The sequence below is a fragment of the Leuresthes tenuis genome, unplaced genomic scaffold (assembly GCF_036924035.1).
Source record: "Leuresthes tenuis unplaced genomic scaffold, fLeuTen1.0.hap1 SCAF_9, whole genome shotgun sequence".
NCBI lineage: Eukaryota > Metazoa > Chordata > Actinopteri > Atheriniformes > Atherinopsidae > Leuresthes > Leuresthes tenuis.
Window position 1 is genome coordinate 35,653,241 of NW_027325363.1, and position 20,101 is coordinate 35,673,341.

A 20,101-nucleotide genomic window follows, 5' to 3' on the forward strand; every position below is an offset into this window, starting at 1 on the left:
CTCTTGCAGCGTTTCTCACTTGCAGTGTTTCTCTCTTGCAGTGTTTCTCTCTTGCAGTGTTTCTCTCTTGCAGTGTTTCTCTCTTGCAGCGTTTCTCTCTTGCAGCGTTTCTCTCTTATAGTGTTTCTCTCTTGCAGCGTTTCTCTCTTGCAGTGTTTCTCTCTTGCAGCGTTTCTCTCTTGCAGCGTTTCTCTCTTGCAGCGTTTCTCTCTTGCAGTGTTTCTCTCTTGCAGTGTTTCTCTCTTGCAGTGTTTCTCTCTTGCAGCGTTTCTCTCTTGCAGTGTTTCTCACTTGCAGCGTTTCTCTCTTATAGTGTTTCTCTCTTGCAGTGTTTCTCTCTTATAGTGTTTCTCACTTGCAGCGTTTCTCTCTTGCAGCGTTTCTCTCTTGCAGTGTTTCTCTCTTGCAGTGTTTCTCTCTTATAGTGTTTCTCACTTGCAGTGTTTCTCACTTGCAGTGTTTCTCACTTGCAGTGTTTCTCTCTTGCAGTGTTTCTCACTTGCAGTGTTTCTCTCTTGCAGTGTTTCTCTCTTGCAGTGTTTCTCTCTTGCAGTGTTTCTCTCTTGCAGTGTTTCTCTCTTGCAGCGTTTCTCTCTTGCAGCGTTTCTCTCTTATAGTGTTTCTCTCTTGCAGCGTTTCTCACTTGCAGCGTTTCTCTCTTGCAGTGTTTCTCTCTTGCAGTGTTTCTCACTTGCAGTGTTTCTCTCTTGCAGCGTTTCTCTCTTGCAGTGTTTCTCTCTTGCAGCGTTTCTCTCTTGCAGTGTTTCTCTCTTGCAGTGTTTCTCTCTTGCAGTGTTTCTCTCTTATAGTGTTTCTCACTTGCAGCGTTTCTCTCTTGCAGCGTTTCTCTCTTGCAGTGTTTCTCTCTTGCAGTGTTTCTCACTTGCAGTGTTTCTCACTTGCAGTGTTTCTCTCTTGCAGTGTTTCTCTCTTATAGTGTTTCTCACTTGCAGCGTTTCTCTCTTGCAGCGTTTCTCTCTTGCAGTGTTTCTCTCTTGCAGTGTTTCTCTCTTGCAGTGTTTCTCTCTTGCAGTGTTTCTCACTTGCAGTGTTTCTCTCTTGCAGTGTTTCTCACTTGCAGCGTTTCTCTCTTGCAGTGTTTCTCTCTTATAGTGTTTCTCTCTTGCAGCGTTTCTCACTTGCAGCGTTTCTCTCTTGCAGTGTTTCTCTCTTGCAGTGTTTCTCACTTGCAGTGTTTCTCTCTTGCAGCGTTTCTCTCTTGCAGTGTTTCTCTCTTGCAGCGTTTCTCTCTTGCAGTGTTTCTCTCTTGCAGTGTTTCTCTCTTGCAGTGTTTCTCTCTTATAGTGTTTCTCACTTGCAGCGTTTCTCTCTTGCAGCGTTTCTCTCTTGCAGTGTTTCTCTCTTGCAGTGTTTCTCACTTGCAGTGTTTCTCACTTGCAGTGTTTCTCTCTTGCAGTGTTTCTCTCTTATAGTGTTTCTCACTTGCAGCGTTTCTCTCTTGCAGCGTTTCTCTCTTGCAGTGTTTCTCTCTTGCAGTGTTTCTCACTTGCAGTGTTTCTCTCTTGCAGTGTTTCTCACTTGCAGTGTTTCTCTCTTGCAGTGTTTCTCACTTGCAGCGTTTCTCTCTTGCAGTGTTTCTCTCTTATAGTGTTTCTCACTTGCAGTGTTTCTCACTTGCAGTGTTTCTCTCTTGCAGTGTTTCTCACTTGCAGTGTTTCTCTCTTGCAGTGTTTCTCTCTTGCAGTGTTTCTCTCTTGCAGTGTTTCTCTCTTGCAGTGTTTCTCTCTTGCAGCGTTTCTCTCTTGCAGCGTTTCTCTCTTATAGTGTTTCTCTCTTGCAGCGTTTCTCACTTGCAGCGTTTCTCTCTTGCAGTGTTTCTCTCTTGCAGTGTTTCTCACTTGCAGTGTTTCTCTCTTGCAGCGTTTCTCTCTTGCAGTGTTTCTCTCTTGCAGCGTTTCTCTCTTGCAGTGTTTCTCTCTTGCAGTGTTTCTCTCTTGCAGTGTTTCTCTCTTATAGTGTTTCTCTCTTGCAGTGTTTCTCTCTTGCAGCGTTTCTCTCTTGCAGTGTTTCTCTCTTGCAGCGTTTCTCTCTTGCAGTGTTTCTCTCTTGCAGTGTTTCTCTCTTGCAGTGTTTCTCTCTTATAGTGTTTCTCACTTGCAGCGTTTCTCTCTTGCAGCGTTTCTCTCTTGCAGTGTTTCTCTCTTGCAGTGTTTCTCACTTGCAGTGTTTCTCACTTGCAGTGTTTCTCACTTGCAGTGTTTCTCACTTGCAGTGTTTCTCACTTGCAGTGTTTCTCTCTTGCAGTGTTTCTCTCTTGCAGCGTTTCTCTCTTGCAGCGTTTCTCTCTTATAGTGTTTCTCACTTGCAGCGTTTCTCTCTTGCAGCGTTTCTCTCTTATAGAGTTTCTCTCTTGCAGTGTTTCTCTCTTGCAGTGTTTCTCACTTGCAGTGTTTCTCACTTGCAGCGTTTCTCTCTTGCAGTGTTTCTCTCTTATAGTGTTTCTCACTTGCAGTGTTTCTCACTTGCAGCGTTTCTCTCTTGCAGTGTTTCTCTCTTATAGTGTTTCTCACTTGCAGCGTTTCTCTCTTGCAGCGTTTCTCTCTTGCAGTGTTTCTCTCTTGCAGTGTTTCTCACTTGCAGTGTTTCTCACTTGCAGTGTTTCTCACTTGCAGTGTTTCTCACTTGCAGTGTTTCTCACTTGCAGTGTTTCTCTCTTGCAGTGTTTCTCTCTTGCAGCGTTTCTCTCTTGCAGCGTTTCTCTCTTATAGTGTTTCTCACTTGCAGCGTTTCTCTCTTGCAGCGTTTCTCTCTTATAGAGTTTCTCTCTTGCAGTGTTTCTCTCTTGCAGCGTTTCTCACTTGCAGCGTTTCTCTCTTATAGTGTTTCTCTCTTGCAGTGTTTCTCACTTGCAGTGTTTCTCACTTGCAGCGTTTCTCTCTTGCAGCGTTTCTCTCTTATAGTGTTTCTCACTTGCAGTGTTTCTCACTTGCAGCGTTTCTCTCTTGCAGTGTTTCTCTCTTGCAGCGTTTCTCTCTTATAGTGTTTCTCACTTGCAGTGTTTCTCTCTTGCAGCGTTTCTCTCTTGCAGTGTTTCTCTCTTGCAGTGTTTCTCTCTTGCAGCGTTTCTCTCTTATAGTGTTTCTCACTTGCAGCGTTTCTCACTTGCAGCGTTTCTCTCTTATAGTGTTTCTCACTTGCAGTGTTTCTCACTTGCAGCGTTTCTCTCTTATAGAGTTTCTCTCTTGCAGTGTTTCTCTCTTGCAGCGTTTCTCACTTGCAGTGTTTCTCACTTGCAGTGTTTCTCACTTGCAGCGTTTCTCTCTAGCAGCGTTTCTCTCTTATAGTGTTTCTCACTTGCAGTGTTTCTCTCTTGCAGCGTTTCTCTCTTGCAGTGTTTCTCTCTTGCAGTGTTTCTCTCTTGCAGTGTTTCTCTCTTGCAGCGTTTCTCTCTTGCAGTGTTTCTCACTTGCAGCGTTTCTCTCTTATAGTGTTTCTCTCTTGCAGTGTTTCTCTCTTATAGTGTTTCTCACTTGCAGCGTTTCTCTCTTGCAGCGTTTCTCTCTTGCAGTGTTTCTCTCTTGCAGTGTTTCTCTCTTATAGTGTTTCTCACTTGCAGTGTTTCTCACTTGCAGTGTTTCTCACTTGCAGTGTTTCTCTCTTGCAGTGTTTCTCACTTGCAGCGTTTCTCTCTTGCAGTGTTTCTCTCTTGCAGTGTTTCTCTCTTGCAGCGTTTCTCTCTTGCAGTGTTTCTCTCTTGCAGCGTTTCTCTCTTGCAGCGTTTCTCTCTTATAGTGTTTCTCACTTGCAGTGTTTCTCACTTGCAGTGTTTCTCTCTTGCAGTGTTTCTCACTTGCAGTGTTTCTCACTTGCAGTGTTTCTCTCTTGCAGTGTTTCTCTCTTATAGTGTTTCTCACTTGCAGCGTTTCTCTCTTGCAGCGTTTCTCTCTTGCAGTGTTTCTCTCTTGCAGTGTTTCTCACTTGCAGTGTTTCTCTCTTGCAGTGTTTCTCACTTGCAGCGTTTCTCTCTTGCAGTGTTTCTCTCTTATAGTGTTTCTCACTTGCAGTGTTTCTCACTTGCAGTGTTTCTCTCTTGCAGTGTTTCTCACTTGCAGTGTTTCTCTCTTGCAGTGTTTCTCTCTTGCAGTGTTTCTCTCTTGCAGTGTTTCTCTCTTGCAGTGTTTCTCTCTTGCAGCGTTTCTCTCTTGCAGCGTTTCTCTCTTATAGTGTTTCTCTCTTGCAGCGTTTCTCACTTGCAGCGTTTCTCTCTTGCAGTGTTTCTCTCTTGCAGTGTTTCTCACTTGCAGTGTTTCTCTCTTGCAGCGTTTCTCTCTTGCAGTGTTTCTCTCTTGCAGCGTTTCTCTCTTGCAGTGTTTCTCTCTTGCAGTGTTTCTCTCTTATAGTGTTTCTCACTTGCAGTGTTTCTCACTTGCAGTGTTTCTCTCTTGCAGTGTTTCTCTCTTGCAGTGTTTCTCTCTTGCAGCGTTTCTCTCTTGCAGTGTTTCTCTCTTGCAGCGTTTCTCTCTTGCAGCGTTTCTCTCTTATAGTGTTTCTCTCTTGCAGCGTTTCTCACTTGCAGCGTTTCTCTCTTGCAGTGTTTCTCTCTTGCAGTGTTTCTCACTTGCAGTGTTTCTCTCTTGCAGCGTTTCTCTCTTGCAGTGTTTCTCTCTTGCAGCGTTTCTCTCTTGCAGTGTTTCTCTCTTGCAGTGTTTCTCTCTTGCAGTGTTTCTCTCTTATAGTGTTTCTCACTTGCAGCGTTTCTCTCTTGCAGCGTTTCTCTCTTGCAGTGTTTCTCTCTTGCAGTGTTTCTCACTTGCAGTGTTTCTCACTTGCAGTGTTTCTCTCTTGCAGTGTTTCTCTCTTATAGTGTTTCTCACTTGCAGCGTTTCTCTCTTGCAGCGTTTCTCTCTTGCAGTGTTTCTCTCTTGCAGTGTTTCTCACTTGCAGTGTTTCTCTCTTGCAGTGTTTCTCACTTGCAGCGTTTCTCTCTTGCAGTGTTTCTCTCTTATAGTGTTTCTCACTTGCAGTGTTTCTCACTTGCAGTGTTTCTCTCTTGCAGTGTTTCTCACTTGCAGTGTTTCTCTCTTGCAGTGTTTCTCTCTTGCAGTGTTTCTCTCTTGCAGTGTTTCTCTCTTGCAGTGTTTCTCTCTTGCAGCGTTTCTCTCTTGCAGCGTTTCTCTCTTATAGTGTTTCTCTCTTGCAGCGTTTCTCACTTGCAGCGTTTCTCTCTTGCAGTGTTTCTCTCTTGCAGTGTTTCTCACTTGCAGTGTTTCTCTCTTGCAGCGTTTCTCTCTTGCAGTGTTTCTCTCTTGCAGCGTTTCTCTCTTGCAGTGTTTCTCTCTTGCAGTGTTTCTCTCTTGCAGTGTTTCTCTCTTATAGTGTTTCTCTCTTGCAGTGTTTCTCTCTTGCAGCGTTTCTCTCTTGCAGTGTTTCTCTCTTGCAGCGTTTCTCTCTTGCAGTGTTTCTCTCTTGCAGTGTTTCTCTCTTGCAGTGTTTCTCTCTTATAGTGTTTCTCACTTGCAGCGTTTCTCTCTTGCAGCGTTTCTCTCTTGCAGTGTTTCTCTCTTGCAGTGTTTCTCACTTGCAGTGTTTCTCACTTGCAGTGTTTCTCACTTGCAGTGTTTCTCACTTGCAGTGTTTCTCACTTGCAGTGTTTCTCTCTTGCAGTGTTTCTCTCTTGCAGCGTTTCTCTCTTGCAGCGTTTCTCTCTTATAGTGTTTCTCACTTGCAGCGTTTCTCTCTTGCAGCGTTTCTCTCTTATAGAGTTTCTCTCTTGCAGTGTTTCTCTCTTGCAGTGTTTCTCACTTGCAGTGTTTCTCACTTGCAGCGTTTCTCTCTTGCAGTGTTTCTCTCTTATAGTGTTTCTCACTTGCAGTGTTTCTCACTTGCAGCGTTTCTCTCTTGCAGTGTTTCTCTCTTATAGTGTTTCTCACTTGCAGCGTTTCTCTCTTGCAGCGTTTCTCTCTTGCAGTGTTTCTCTCTTGCAGTGTTTCTCACTTGCAGTGTTTCTCACTTGCAGTGTTTCTCACTTGCAGTGTTTCTCACTTGCAGTGTTTCTCACTTGCAGTGTTTCTCTCTTGCAGTGTTTCTCTCTTGCAGCGTTTCTCTCTTGCAGCGTTTCTCTCTTGCAGCGTTTCTCTCTTGCAGTGTTTCTCACTTGCAGCGTTTCTCTCTTATAGTGTTTCTCACTTGCAGCGTTTCTCTCTTGCAGTGTTTCTCACTTGCAGCGTTTCTCACTTGCAGCGTTTCTCTCTTGCAGTGTTTCTCACTTGCAGTGTTTCTCTCTTGCAGCGTTTCTCTCTTGCAGTGTTTCTCTCTTGCAGCGTTTCTCTCTTGCAGTGTTTCTCACTTGCAGCGTTTCTCACTTGCAGCGTTTCTCACTTGCAGCGTTTCTCTCTTGCAGTGTTTCTCACTTGCAGTGTTTCTCTCTTGCAGCATTTCTCTCTTGCAGTGTTTCTCTCTTGCATGTTTTTTTAAGTTTGCAGTGTTTCTCACTTGCAGTGTTTCTCTCTTGCATTTGTTTTGAAGCTTGCAGCGCATTTTTCTCTTGCAGCGATTTGCTGTTAGATTTGTTTTGCCATTTGCATTTGTCGGCCACCGTAGTTATTGACTCTACCTGACTTACTATCTGATCACAGTTTGTAACAAATTTGAAAAAAGATAAACTGAAGAGAGAAGTCTTATCATCTTGTAAATATTTTACTTAACCAGTCTTGTAAAAAGAAGCAAGCTGTATCATATGTGAGTCGTCAGTGAACTTGAGGTTCCTGACCAACACGTCCGCTTGTTTGCAATTCAGCCCTTTTTTGCAAGCTTTTAGTAGACAGATATTGAAATGAGCTGGTTGTACCTTTGAAATCAGTGCAGTGAAATGAATGACACCAGCAGAGTTCTGAAACATGGGTCCAAATCTTTCGTAGATTCTCATTCTACTGTCAATCCTGAAACCTTGGTCTGTCTCCAATTATCTGCTAATTGTTGACGATGGATTTCCTTTGATTATTTGCCTCTCACTCAACTTTTTTATATTTGTTTACATTTTCTAAATAACATCAGGTTGGTAATACTTATGTTGTCAAATGAATTAACGAATTACAGATTTAAGTTAATCTTAGAAAACCTCCCAACTTTTTTTAAGAAGTGTGACTTAAAATAAATTTCAGTTCCACTCCGTCTGTGCTCCCATATTTAAGCTGAACGTGCTACAAGCCCATCTACGCCTGCTTCGTTTACATCCTCACATTCTCCTTCTCTTCGAGTTACAGTGTTTCCTGCGTTTCATCTTATAAGAATGGAATTACAGGAGGAGGGCACTTCTTAATCTAACATCTACTAACATAACCTAAGAGACTTCTGTATTGGTAATGCCTACCAATACCTTAAGTTGACAACATTATTTTGATACTGAGGTGAATCTTCTGAGGTATTACAATTTCAGGTCTTCTCATCTTTGAGACAGGTGACAGATGAGATTGTCACAAGCCTGACTTAAGCCCTGTCACTGTGTCCTACACATCAACATGTTGTACAGCACATTCCTGGTAGATCATTTTGGAAAGAAAATTATGTATTTTGACATAAACAGCATACAGGGGTGTTTTCAGCCAGTATCCCCTCCATATCCGGGCTGGTCTGAATGCTTCAGACTTAATTTGACCTGTTAGGACTGTTGCCAAGGTCACAGCTACACTATACATTCAGGCACCTGGTAATTCACAATCAAAAAGTAAGCAGTAAGCAGAAGATGCCTCCATATGGATTTCATTGATCTCCACCTTTTCCGTCCTCAACATGAGACTGTGACTCAGAAGGACTGCACAGAGATTTTGAATGCTTATACTTCTGTAGATTGTAGGTGAAGGCAGTAAGGCAGTTCATTTTTTTTCTTTTCATTTTAAGCATAACAGGCTAATGGAACGTTGCTCAGACTAGGGAGGTCATGTCATCTGGCCGAACCCAAGTCGAACCCAAGTGATGATCCCAAATGAGAAGCAAATGTTTTCAGGGGCAGATTTACAAGGCACCGTGATTGCAACACTGCATGCTATGGAGGCCAGTAAAACAAGTGCTGACAGAGTAGGTAGACTGTGAAAAGAGGTTTCATGCAATGGCCAACTAATCAAACTGTCATGTTGCTGAGCTGTGCAAGACGGTATGATTTAACAGTGAGGATCTAATGCTCCTGCAGACAATGTCTGATTTAAGTTTTATAAGTCATGTTAGCAAAAAAAGATGAATGGTTTGGTTGACATCCAGGGCGTACTTACATCTTCAAAACAAATGAATGCCTATAAAGTTATGTGAAGAAATAGCTACATACTGCACATCCCATAGGCTTCTTTGACCTCATTGGTCAAGCAAACATGTGATCCTCCTTGAAACATTGTCTGTAGTAAAACAAAAAGCCTTCCACTAAAATTGTCATTCAAGTTGCTTGTTCATTCCTTCAGATCAATGTCATTCTCAAGTCTTTTGTTTAAAAAGCCACAAAGTCCTCATAGGGAGATTTGGGGGGGGGGCATATTCTTTGAACATGATTATTGGCTGCATCTGCCAGCAGGAACAAAAGCCACATGAGTGCAGTTTGGGGAGGAGGACAGTCTAAAATATATCTTGTAAACTTAAAAATCAGTATGAGAAAAGGTGAACCACTAAGAAGCAATCATTTTCTTCTCCATTTGTTCTCACAGTGTTGATTCAAGCAGGCTCTATAATTCTGAATAATTCAACATATATGAGTTCATTACCAAGAGTAGGAGTGTAAAACAATAAGAACAGCAAAAAAGAAAAACATTTTTGTAACATTGTCTGTGATCGCTCACACTCACCCAACTACGGTACTACTTCTGTAATATGTCTATGAGAATAATGAGCAACACTTCCTCTCGTCTTGTAAAAAGGATGGTCTAGTCTATAGTTTGCAAAAGGATGTTTAAAAAAAAGCATTGAAACCCTTTAGAAAAATCAACTACTGCCACTTAATAACTTCTGGGTAATTACAATCTGTTAGGAACTATTCAACAAAACCTCCACGCTGAACAAGTCAGACTCCCACTGTCATTCCCTGAGGAGGTTCTAGTCATCAGTAGAACAAACCAACCAAGAAAACAACTTTAAGGCACAAATTATCAATTTGTGCAGAATTGTGATGGTGTTTGCACACAAAATGAAAAAAATGTAAATGGCATTTCAGGGTCTCCATAAAAATCAGAACTAATCCTAATTGAAATCCAATCCAACTTTTCATTTTTTCAGTCTAGAGCAGGTCAATAAATGCTATTGATGGCCTTAGATGACAGTGGAAAGTTCAACTGTATTGATTGAAAAAAAAAAAGTGAACATAGTTACTCAAAAATCAATAAAGAAAGAGAGACATTGCTGGGAGACTGTTTCCTTTATTTTTATGCTTTTTCTTTGCGACTTCAGATTATCTGATGAGTACAATCAGCCTGAACTTTTTTCACATTCATACATACCATCACTGAACACATGGAGGTACACAGCTATGTCCAACAAACAACTACTGAAAACATTTTCGACACTACACAAAGAAGTTAAGTAGTTTAATGGATCAGAGTTTCTTATCTCAATGAGTGATCTACCACAAATGGTTCCATAAATGGCTAATTGCCAGTCCTTAATGCTCTCCCACTGAGAGCAGCCAACAATATGCGGAATTAAAAAGGCATCAGGCTCTCAGCTGACGAACAGTTGCAACAATAACACATAGCATTAATCAGCTTATAGTGTAAGCACACTAAGATGAGCCCAAACAACGGATGTCTATATCAAGATTAGTCAACTTATAAAACCACACAGGCAGATTAGGTGTCTAATTCCACTGACCCCTCTGAAATAAATCTGGGTTTATTATCCAAGGAGCTCCAAACCTATGACTCAAGCCAAGTTCTAACAGCTGCTCTGGTAGACAGACTGCTAAACACCCACTATTATCAGATGATCCAGTCAAGCAATCCTTATCAGGGTTACATAGACTTAATCTGAAAGAAATCAATTTCATTAGCTATTCACAGTGGCCAGAGCACTTTGAAGGATATCTGAGACAATTCTATGATAAAACACGAGAAGAGGGGTTTCTGTGAAGAACAGATGTTCAACAGACTTGAGAAGAACAGGCATTTGTCATTTTATTTCAAACTTTTCTGGTGCCTAACAAAGTCTCAACACACATTCCACTTTATCCATGCAGTCAGAAACAGTGGCACTGAACTTTCATTCAAGCCCGTTCCACTTGTTTTTCATCCATTGTTGTAACGAGTGTTATTTCATACAACAGATGAGTTTCCAAGTTGCTTTAAATACTATCGTGTGAGATTTTATTTCATACTAACAAAAACCCTTTTAAAAATAGATGATTAAATGTATAAGCCAACCAGAACTTAAGGCAGGGTATAAACTAAAATGTTCTTGTTTCGATTGTCATATGTATACGTCTGTTTTATCAAAATGTGTGTCTTTATGTACTTTCTTATGGAAAAATCTTTTCAAAATTGCCATGAATGAACCCTAATAAGGCTGAATGGAGAAAAGAGGTGATATGCAAGCAAATTTTGAGGGAGCAGTAAAACTGTGTTCAGCGGAACTAAAAAACACAACTTTATCAAAGGTAGAATTGAAGAGGCTTCATTCAAAGTGCCTTCTGTTATGAAGATGTCGACATTGGTCTAAGCCACAAAATGCTTTAGTTGTGGGTAAAAGTATTAAAGATTTCAACTCAATTGACTACTCTGAATCTATTAACACAAATATAAACATTCATTCTGAAAGAGAGCTTGAATGATCTTCTTTCTGTTGAATACTAAATTGAATTCTTGTTGTGCTTCAAATAACCTTTACCTTTAATATCAACAGGGGCACAAAGATAAAAAAAACCCAACTCATCTGTGCAACAAGGACGCACATTAGACGCACACATGGTGCCTGCGTGCCCTTCTATTATGTGAACAAGAACAATAATCAGATTAAGTCAAAGCAATTATGACAACAGGTCAGGTATGACAACTGAAGGCCGGGGTGAGCAGTGAAACGACTGCACACGGATAGCAGCGCAGTAAGTGACACAAGCGAGAGCTTGTGATTATGACAAACTGTGACAACAGGTCAAATTCACAATGGTTGATGATGCTTTTGTTGCGAATGTGTCATGCGCCACGCCAGAAGTGTTGGGTCAGATAGCCTGACTGCATGCGACAGACCCAGACAGCTTTACATGCAATATGGTGCCTGTCAACTTTATAACTGAACAGCAGCGGAGAACAGTGAAGGGTAGACCACAGAGTGACCTCAACCCCTCACTGAGGGTGTGTATGTGTGTGTGGGTGTGGGTGTAGGGAGGGGGTGTATGGAGACCTCCTTTTGGCCGATGCGCTTAGCCAAATTCACAGTGGGATCCAGATGGCCAAAATGTTGAGGCTACTTTACAAACAAGACCATTATTCTAAACTTGTGGTCTGAGGGCTACGGAATTACCAGGTCAAAGCCCATCCATATACATATATACATATATATATATATGTGTAAGTATAAGTTTAACAGGAAGAAGGCCCTGCAACTGGATAATAATCCTAAAGTCACTTAGGATCCACCAAGGACTGGCTCAAAAACAAGACAAAGAAGGTTATGGAACTGCAAAGTCAAAGATCTGATTTGAAGCCCATGTAAATGTTGTGCGTTCTCGTGGTTTTGTTACCTCATTGAGATCATTTCTGGTACAATGACTTTGTCAGGACAGGTGGTCCTTATGGGTACAAATCCTAATGAAGCAAAATGTCCTTTCTGGTTAGGGTTAGGGCTACACTGGGAGTTGAGGTTAGCGTTTGTCATGAACTAGTATTTGTTTGGGATTTGCAAAAATACTAAACCTCGATAAGTAGGAAACCCAAGATCATTGAAATGAAAGTACAACAATGTTTTGAAAGTTGCAATTTAACCTGAATTTACCCGTCATTCAGGGTTAATCTGTTTAATCTGACAAATTACAGTGATCATCTCATCAGTGTCTGACATGAGAAAAACAATCTGCTGTAATAATGGGACCATGTTCATACTGGATTCCCTGGCAGCAGTGTTAATTGGTGCAGATCACATTCTAATGACACAAGAAAGACGCAATTAAACTGAACACAGTCACTTAAATCACTGACGGTAAATGAAAAGCAAAGCACATTTTAAGACAAGTGAATACAAATGAATAGTCGATGTGATAAAAGACATTTTGATGTGAAAGTGTTAGGTTTTATTTAGTGTAAACATACTATGTGGAAATGTGTAAAACTCCAGATTATGTTCAAGCAATGCCTGGATCACAATTTTATCCAAATGTTTTTAAAGCAATAAACTTAAGTAGATCATACACTAAATCTATTACCGCAACAGCAAACAAGAAGAAAAAGATTAAAAAGACTGGGCTTCCCAACTAAATGAGAAGCTAACGCACACTATGGAGGTCTGCAATAAATTCTTATGTGTACAAAGTGTTTTGAAAAAAGATATTGGTGGTTTTGGTTTTCAGTACACAACCAACTCCTGAGTGTATGTGCAGGGCAAATACATTCCTTTTAAAACACGCCTGTATCAGACACAACTTAGCACAGAGGTGATTCCTGCCTTTAAGGCATGTTGATTACAAAAAAATCCTCAGGATTTAAAAATCAATAAAAATTGACGAGGCCAAGGCATCCGTTGGAGCTGCTCTGTTACCACTGTAAGTCGGATTATGGAGGGTGGAGTGGTTATTGATTGACATCCTGAACAGCATGTGTTCGTTTTTATAGATGTTGGGAGGTCCATGTCGCAACAACAAAACATCAGAGTCACTTTACTGAACCCATGCTGACAGATCATATTATATAGCTGCAGTGGCTGGACTTCATTTCTTTGAAATTCTTCCGTGGATTGCCAATCATTAGAAGTACATTTGGAAACAGAATTCATGATACTAGCTCCCCATTACATTGTAACCTCAATTGTTTAGATTTTTTTCAAAGGCACAACTTCTTTTTTACTTGTTTCTGCTAAGTTAACTTTTATTTAATGTTCTGTGGCGCTGTTACGCCAGCTCAAATTCCTGTGTGTGTGTATGAAATGTACATTTGGCGATTTGGAGATTCTGATAATGAGCGTCTCTCATCTATCCTTTGAAGAATCCAAGTAGAATATAACTAATGCACAAGGCAGTGTCCTGATTAATTTCACAGCAATACAAATTCAAAGCAATACATTTTTTGGCACCCACGTGACTGTGGGACATGTGTGTCATTTATGAACCTCTGCAACACTATGCTGTACAGCACTGGCTGCAAAAGCTATTTGTTCAGTGCTGCTGCCAACTCCGGAGTCCCTGTCCTCAGCTCTAAAGGGCTACCCTATTCAGAAAGCCAAAGAAGCACTCGGATTCCCTCACCCTTCTCACAGTGCCCTGTGATTTCTTGATGTCAGTCTTTTCAGAAGACGAAAGGGGAGAAAATGCAGCTCGAGTGTCAAACTCCAATGTATGTGTAAATGGCAACAAAACACAGTGGAGGAAACCGGCCGAGTGTTTACTAAATTACTGGAAGTAGTCATTAGGAAACGATTTTTACCAAAGACACAAATCAGAATGTTTGAGCTACACTCTCTTCACATCTTGCGCCACACATAAATGTACCTACCTGTTCCTGAGCCGTGTTCCCCGGGTACAAGATCTCAGCTGCTATGAAAGCTGCAGACACATCAGGGCTCTGAGAGGAGCAGCCTTTGCACTGCAGAAATCTGGTAACGGAGCACTCCTCAGGGTTCCAGATGGCATTATATGCTACATGAATAAGTGAGACAGCACTTTCAGTTGGGCTCAATGTTAAATGCTCAGTTGGTTGCCGTGTCGATAGTCATACGATATTTGACTTATAACTCACAGAACATTTGTTTAGTCAGACCAGACGCCAACCCACCAGTTAAACTGTTGCTGCAGTAGGGTTGCAGAGCTGTCCTCAGGGCTTTCAGGGATGAGAAACTTTGAACCACCAGCAGCCAGTTGTCTGGAACTGATGGTTCATGAGGAGCACACTGACAGTGACGGGTCAGTCCAGGAGGACTAAATCTGTCTTTTCTTAAAAAATCCACATGCTTGAATTCACACATAGCACGTTGTAATGCACCTGTAAAGTTGAAAAAAATCCAACCTAAATCAAAGCCAAACTGAAAATCATTTACTGATTATCAGTTGTATTCATACCATTTGGAAGAAATGACAAAATTAACTAAACGTATATATTCTCCTTAGAAATTACCATGTGCATCAGGAAGCAGCTCCATTTCACAAACAGAGCAGTGAAGTCCCAAAGAGCACGGCTTCTGATCTTTGACGCTCTGTAAGTACAATTAAAGTCTGTCTCAGGCTTTCATGATTTTTCCTGTTTTCCAAGGCTTTAAAAATTCAAATCAAGACATGTCATTTAGCAAATACTCAGTTAATCTAAATGGTTTGTCTCTGCTAATTCTAATAAAACCCCCTTTCTTCTCTATTCCAGCTGTTAGAACAAAAATTCACAGAAGCAGCCCATGTCGTACAGGATGTGAGAAATGATTATGTGACTCACCACTTGGTTTTTTCCACGCTGTGGAGAGTGCGTGTCTCAGAGAGCAGAACAAATGACAAAACTTTCACTGCTGGTACCCAGACAGCATGCACAGGACAAACCAATTAGATTTTTTATTTCATAAATGAATGAGGTGACAAATTGAAGAATAATAATAAAAAAAAAAAAAACAGTAGTACAAGCTTCAAAACAGGATTCACCAAAGTTATGAGTTCACTAAGATTTGATGAAAAGAGCCATATCCACTGACCTGCTCCAGCAGTGGTGCTAAAGGCTTACCTTGGATGTTGGAGAGGTTTTCTTGAATCTCCTGCGTTTCTGCTTATAGGACCTCCTCACTTTTACAGCTAAGTTAAAACAAAAACCAAACGTAGTTTTAATTTGGTATAGATGCAAAATGAGATCTACAGAACATTCAGTGACAGACAAAGTCTTTCTAAGGTCTGTACATTAGAATTGTGCTCACTCGATAATAAAATTAAGCTACACAATTTAACTAGGTGATTCTCTATAACTTACAAATGATACGTCGATATATTTTTGATCCAAAAGAACTATCAATTCTATCTATCATTTATTTAAATGGAAAACACTAAAATATGATGTGAGAACAGTAACTCTGGCAGAGTTGTGCTTTTAATCTTTTCATACCGAATCATTAACCACGGTGGAGTAAATTTGAAGGTGTCCAAAATAGCAAATCCACTATTTAGTTGAATATTCATTCGGAGGTATTATTTTTTTCTCTCCCGTTGATCTCTTGACCCTAATTTTTCCATTTCTGTCACAGATCTCATCATGTAATATGACTGCTTTCCAGTCATCTACTGTGATATTCTGGCATCTCTCACTCCAGATATTTGGGCTTGTTGCCCCACCTGATTACCGTATTTTCCGCACCATGAGGCACACCTAAAAGCCTTCCATTTTCCCAAAAATCGTCCGTGCGCCATATAATCCGGTGCGCTTTAAGTGCGCACCAGATTCTAAAATCTGTCACGGACACCGTCATTTTGAATTTACCGCGGGGAGCGCCGAGCATTCATCAGGGCATTAAGCCCCTTCCGCATCACTCACCGCTCTCCCTTGGCGCCGCTCACCGCTACGTTCACTTCTGCCTCTTCGCTCTCCTACATGGGAAAAGAATGGCAACTGGCCACTTCCGTCGCTGGCTTTGCGTTGGGTGTGAATCCAGGGTCAGGCGGATCCCAGCCATTCCCTCTGAATGGGGCGAAGATTGTCAGGAGCTCGTACTCAGCGATTGAATCGTGTCCTTAATGCTTCAGCCCAGGTCCCAGTGAGAGTCTGTTCTTCAGTCTGAGATGGGTGATGCAGACCGACGTGCAGTTTAGAAGTTTAGAAAGTGTAAAAACCACCGTCGGACCATTTCCCGCTGACACAGGGACGTAATGCATGCACTACGTGTGCTGGCAGCGATAAACCAATCAGAGAACAGTAGGTAATAGTACGCCTTATAATCAGGTGCGCCTTATGTATGGGTTAAGTACAGAAATGGACCCCATAATTGAGGGGGGGCTTTATAATCAGGTGAGCCTTATAGTGCGCAAAATACATAGTTGTTTAAAAAGACAAGGGAGTTTTTTCCTCTAACTGCCACCAAGTGTTGGCTTTCTTCATGTAAAGTAATTAAAGGTGGCAGTTTGCCATTAACTGCTTATACAAAAACATTTTTAACTGAGCTTAATGTTCCTTGCCTTCATACCACAACTAGACAGTTTTTTGGATTTTTACAGGTTTCTGCTGAATGTCTCAGTATACAAAGCTGGATGTATTTTTTTTTTGTCATTATTTAACCAGGTCAGTCCCATTGAGACACAATGATGTCTTTCCCAAGGGAAGCCTGGCCAAAACGGCAGCTTAAAACATGAAGTTTCGAGGGTTAAAACAAACATAAAATACCGTCAGATCAGATCAGAACAATTAAGTTAAATAATGGTTCTTTCATCTAAAGCAGGAGCAAGTAGGTATGAAGCTGATTCCAAGTTGCTCACAAGGTTTTTAAATGTTCTAAGAGAAACTGTTGTTGTTCTGTTGTAAATTCCAAGCAGTCGGTGCAAAATGCATGAAGGAGTGCTTGCTGAATTCAGTGCGAACTTTGGGGACATTTAGCGGCCGTTGGCGCGCACAGGATAAGTACTCTGGTTATTGTATTATAGTCACATATATATTGCTGGAGTAGGCCTAAAATGGCTTCATATATGAGTGTGCCAATGTGATAGACGACGTACAGCCAATGAAGGCCACTCAACTCTGCCATGTAAGGAACAGTGGTGAGTGGGTGCTTTGCAATTTGTAACAAATCTCAGGGCAACATGGCACACTAACAACTGATCATTCATCAACCTTTCAAGGACATTTGACAAAATGCACAAGTTGGAAATTGGTCGATAGTTATTCAAACAGGTCGGGTCCCCCCCCGACGATGACACGTTCACTTCTGATCTACCTGATCCAGCACCCAGAGGTTATACCATGTACTGCTCCTGTGAGAAAACTTCAGACTAGCCATGATTTTATGTTTAGAGTCCCTATCTTTGCTTAGAGTAACAATTCAATCTATTTGTTGCAAAGTGTTTCTAGGTCGAGAAACTTTGATAATACCGGAGTTTGAACTCCATTCCAGTTCTGATTAGTAACTGTGTATCGATGTATTTCCACTGTGATTTTGGTTGAAGAACACTACTTTGTGTGTAGCACTAATGATTTGGTTGGGGAAGTGCTGAATGGTGTTAATGAAAAAAGTAATGTTGGCCTTCTATTAAATGCTTTTAACACACATTCGCTGGTCTCTCCATAGTTTTGATTATGCTAACAAGCGGCCATGCACAATTGCATAGACAAGGGTCTTGGTTAGGCAAGGATTTACTCTACACAAATCACACATTGGTGAAGTTTGTTATGTAATAAGACAAATCATATCACTGTAATCTTGTTTTATGGCATAGTTAGGCCTCCTTTCAGTTCAGCCTGTTTGATGATCCTCCATTTAGCATTGGTTTGATTAAATGATATCCACTTCTCTGGTTTACCAACCTAATATGGTCTTTAAACTGCATTACACAAGCAGACACGGCAAACAACAAATGTTCCTCTACGAAGAAAGTACAAAAGGGAGATTAGGATGTGAATGGTCCTCAATTATACAGAAATAAAATAACACTCAATGACTATAAATATGGAAGCTACAGTGTAAATTCATCAAATTCTCCCCATGTAAAGATGATCTGTTTTTGTTATAGCAAAAATAGTATGGGATTATTAGGAGTATTTTGTCAAATTCTGTGTTATTGAGTCAACCGTGAAAGTAAGATTAGATTAACTGCTCTCTACTCATGCAATATGTCAAGGGAAAACAGTTTCAAATGACCACCGAGGTTCAGTAAAACTGTGAACCACTGCCATCAAAATAATAATGGCTATTCTTGGTAATTCTAGACTATTTGCACTTCATTTGTGAAACCTCTACCGGATTTGCCACTTTCACCTCTTGTTTTATGATGTAAACTTCTTAATGCTGGACTTATACTTGTTATGGAGAACAAAGGGAAAAAAAACAATCAAATACAAACATTTCATTTTATTGTCACTTACCAAAATTTAAGCAAACGCTTGAAAGTGAAACAAATGCATGTCCCCCATTAAAGCACTTCAGTTTATAGCATGAAATGACTTAATTGGAAATTAAATTGGAAAAATAAAGTGTCCCTTTAGGTTAAATCAGGCATGATACAATATGCACGTTCTTCTCCCATTACCTACAGACACATCATTAAACACAACTAAATGATTACGTACATCTAAAAAACATCGATGATGTATTTTAATGATTTGCTGAGAGAGGCATTGAATCAGTGCAGCACTTTCAATAATAATGTTGGTTAGTTAACTGAGAACAGGCTTAATAAGATAAGCTGTCACACTACATTAGAAGATGATATATGATGGTTGAAACCTCATCATCTGCAGCATGCATAGTATTAGTGTGTGGCCTAATTGCCTGAGGCAGTTGTGACATGCTTAGATACTTGACAACACAACACTGATGTAATTGTGAAACATTCAACATGGAATAAAAAAAATGATGTAACAAAGCTGTTAACTGAACACGGTCCTTTTCATTGCACTTGTTTAAGCATGAACTACTGTCAACACTTGGTAGAAGAACTTTTTTTCTCACAAAAGACATCCTGCTTTGTCTGAACTAGTTCATGTGTACAGGCTGTTGGTTACCTGTTTGAGTGGGGGGGGTTCTCTGCCTGGATCTGGATAGCCTGCAAAGCCTTCTGCCTGTCTGTCGGCTCTGGGTTTCTACTTCCTCTCCAGGCTTACTCTGCTCCTGTCCTCTAATTTCTTCCTTATATCCCTGTGAAAGCTCTGAGCTCTCCTTCTTGACTAAAATTGGACTCAGCCCATCAAAAGCAGAGGCTAACCCTTGGTCCTGTTCAGAGACAAACGGTTCCTCTGATAGCAGAGCGGGGTTCTTTGTAACTGGGACGATACTGGGAAGAGACTCGGTCGTTGTCTCCTTCTGTGGGCTACTTTCATCTCCCTCTCCCTCAAAAAGTTCTGGAGTAAAGAAAATGGTCTCATCCTCATCTTCATCAGAAGTGTTTGCAGATGGTGCTTCATTTTCACAACTGGAGGGTGCCGTTACTACGGACATCTTTGGACCCAGTTTACCAGATTCCACTTTGACGTCACTGGAAGTGCCTTCAGCTCCTTGCTTGAGGCGAAATGTTGCAGGCTTCAGTGGTGGATAGGATTTCTGGTGGTTCTCATGCTGGATGATATTATTGGGAACTTTTGCTTTAAAGATTGGCTTCTTGAAGTTGGTGCTTGTGGGGCTGCAGGTGAAGATGTGGTAGAGAGGCTGAGCTGTTCTAGGCATCTTCAATGTTTCTGGAGCAAGGAGGTAAAATTAGTTTTTAACATTTGAAATCAGATCACAGGGAACACATTTAATCTTAAAACCAGAGAAATAACTGCAAGAGTGCTGTGAATGCCCAGGGAAAATAAAGATGTAATAAATGTAGGCATACGCTCAATATAACCCAAACAAAGGTCATTGGGATTTAATTAAAAGCAACAGTCCAACATCTGCTCATCAGCTCGCTCCAGCGCCACTCAGGCACGCAAAAGACCTTACAGTAATGAGGCAAGCCACTCAACTGATTCCATGGCCCCCCACCCCCAACTATGAGGGAAGTGGAGGGGTAGTGGAAGGGGGGCTAATGCCTTTCTACCACTTTATCCACCACACTGAATTCAACTGGGCAAACAGCTCAACCTCGTCATGACCCCGAAGACAATAGGTGCTCGCCAAGGCGATGTGCAAACATGTCACCTCAAAACATTTCCATGTGGTGATGTCATTCTCATGTACTCTTCAGTGCAAAAGGGAATGACATCAAATTAAAGTTGTTTCTTTATCAAGTTTGTAGAAAACACTCATGATACACCAAAGACAACTTTGACTGTATGCTGCTGCCAAACACCCATCTTAAAACATATCCACGCAACATCGG

General features: G+C 41.1%; 1 protein-coding gene across 1 annotated transcript in view; it reads right to left on the minus strand.

Annotated features, from left to right (window-relative positions):
- Nucleotides 1-18,760: 18,760 nt before the first annotated feature.
- The window catches only part of brip1 (BRCA1 interacting helicase 1), a 50,556-nt gene continuing 49,215 nt past the window's right edge, over nt 18,761-20,101 (minus strand). Inside the window, exon 20 of the mRNA XM_072393162.1 lies at nt 18,761-19,475. Coding sequence (XP_072249263.1) covers nt 18,778-19,475 — 698 coding nt within the window. The 3' untranslated portion in view covers nt 18,761-18,777. The remainder of the gene's footprint in view (nt 19,476-20,101) is intronic.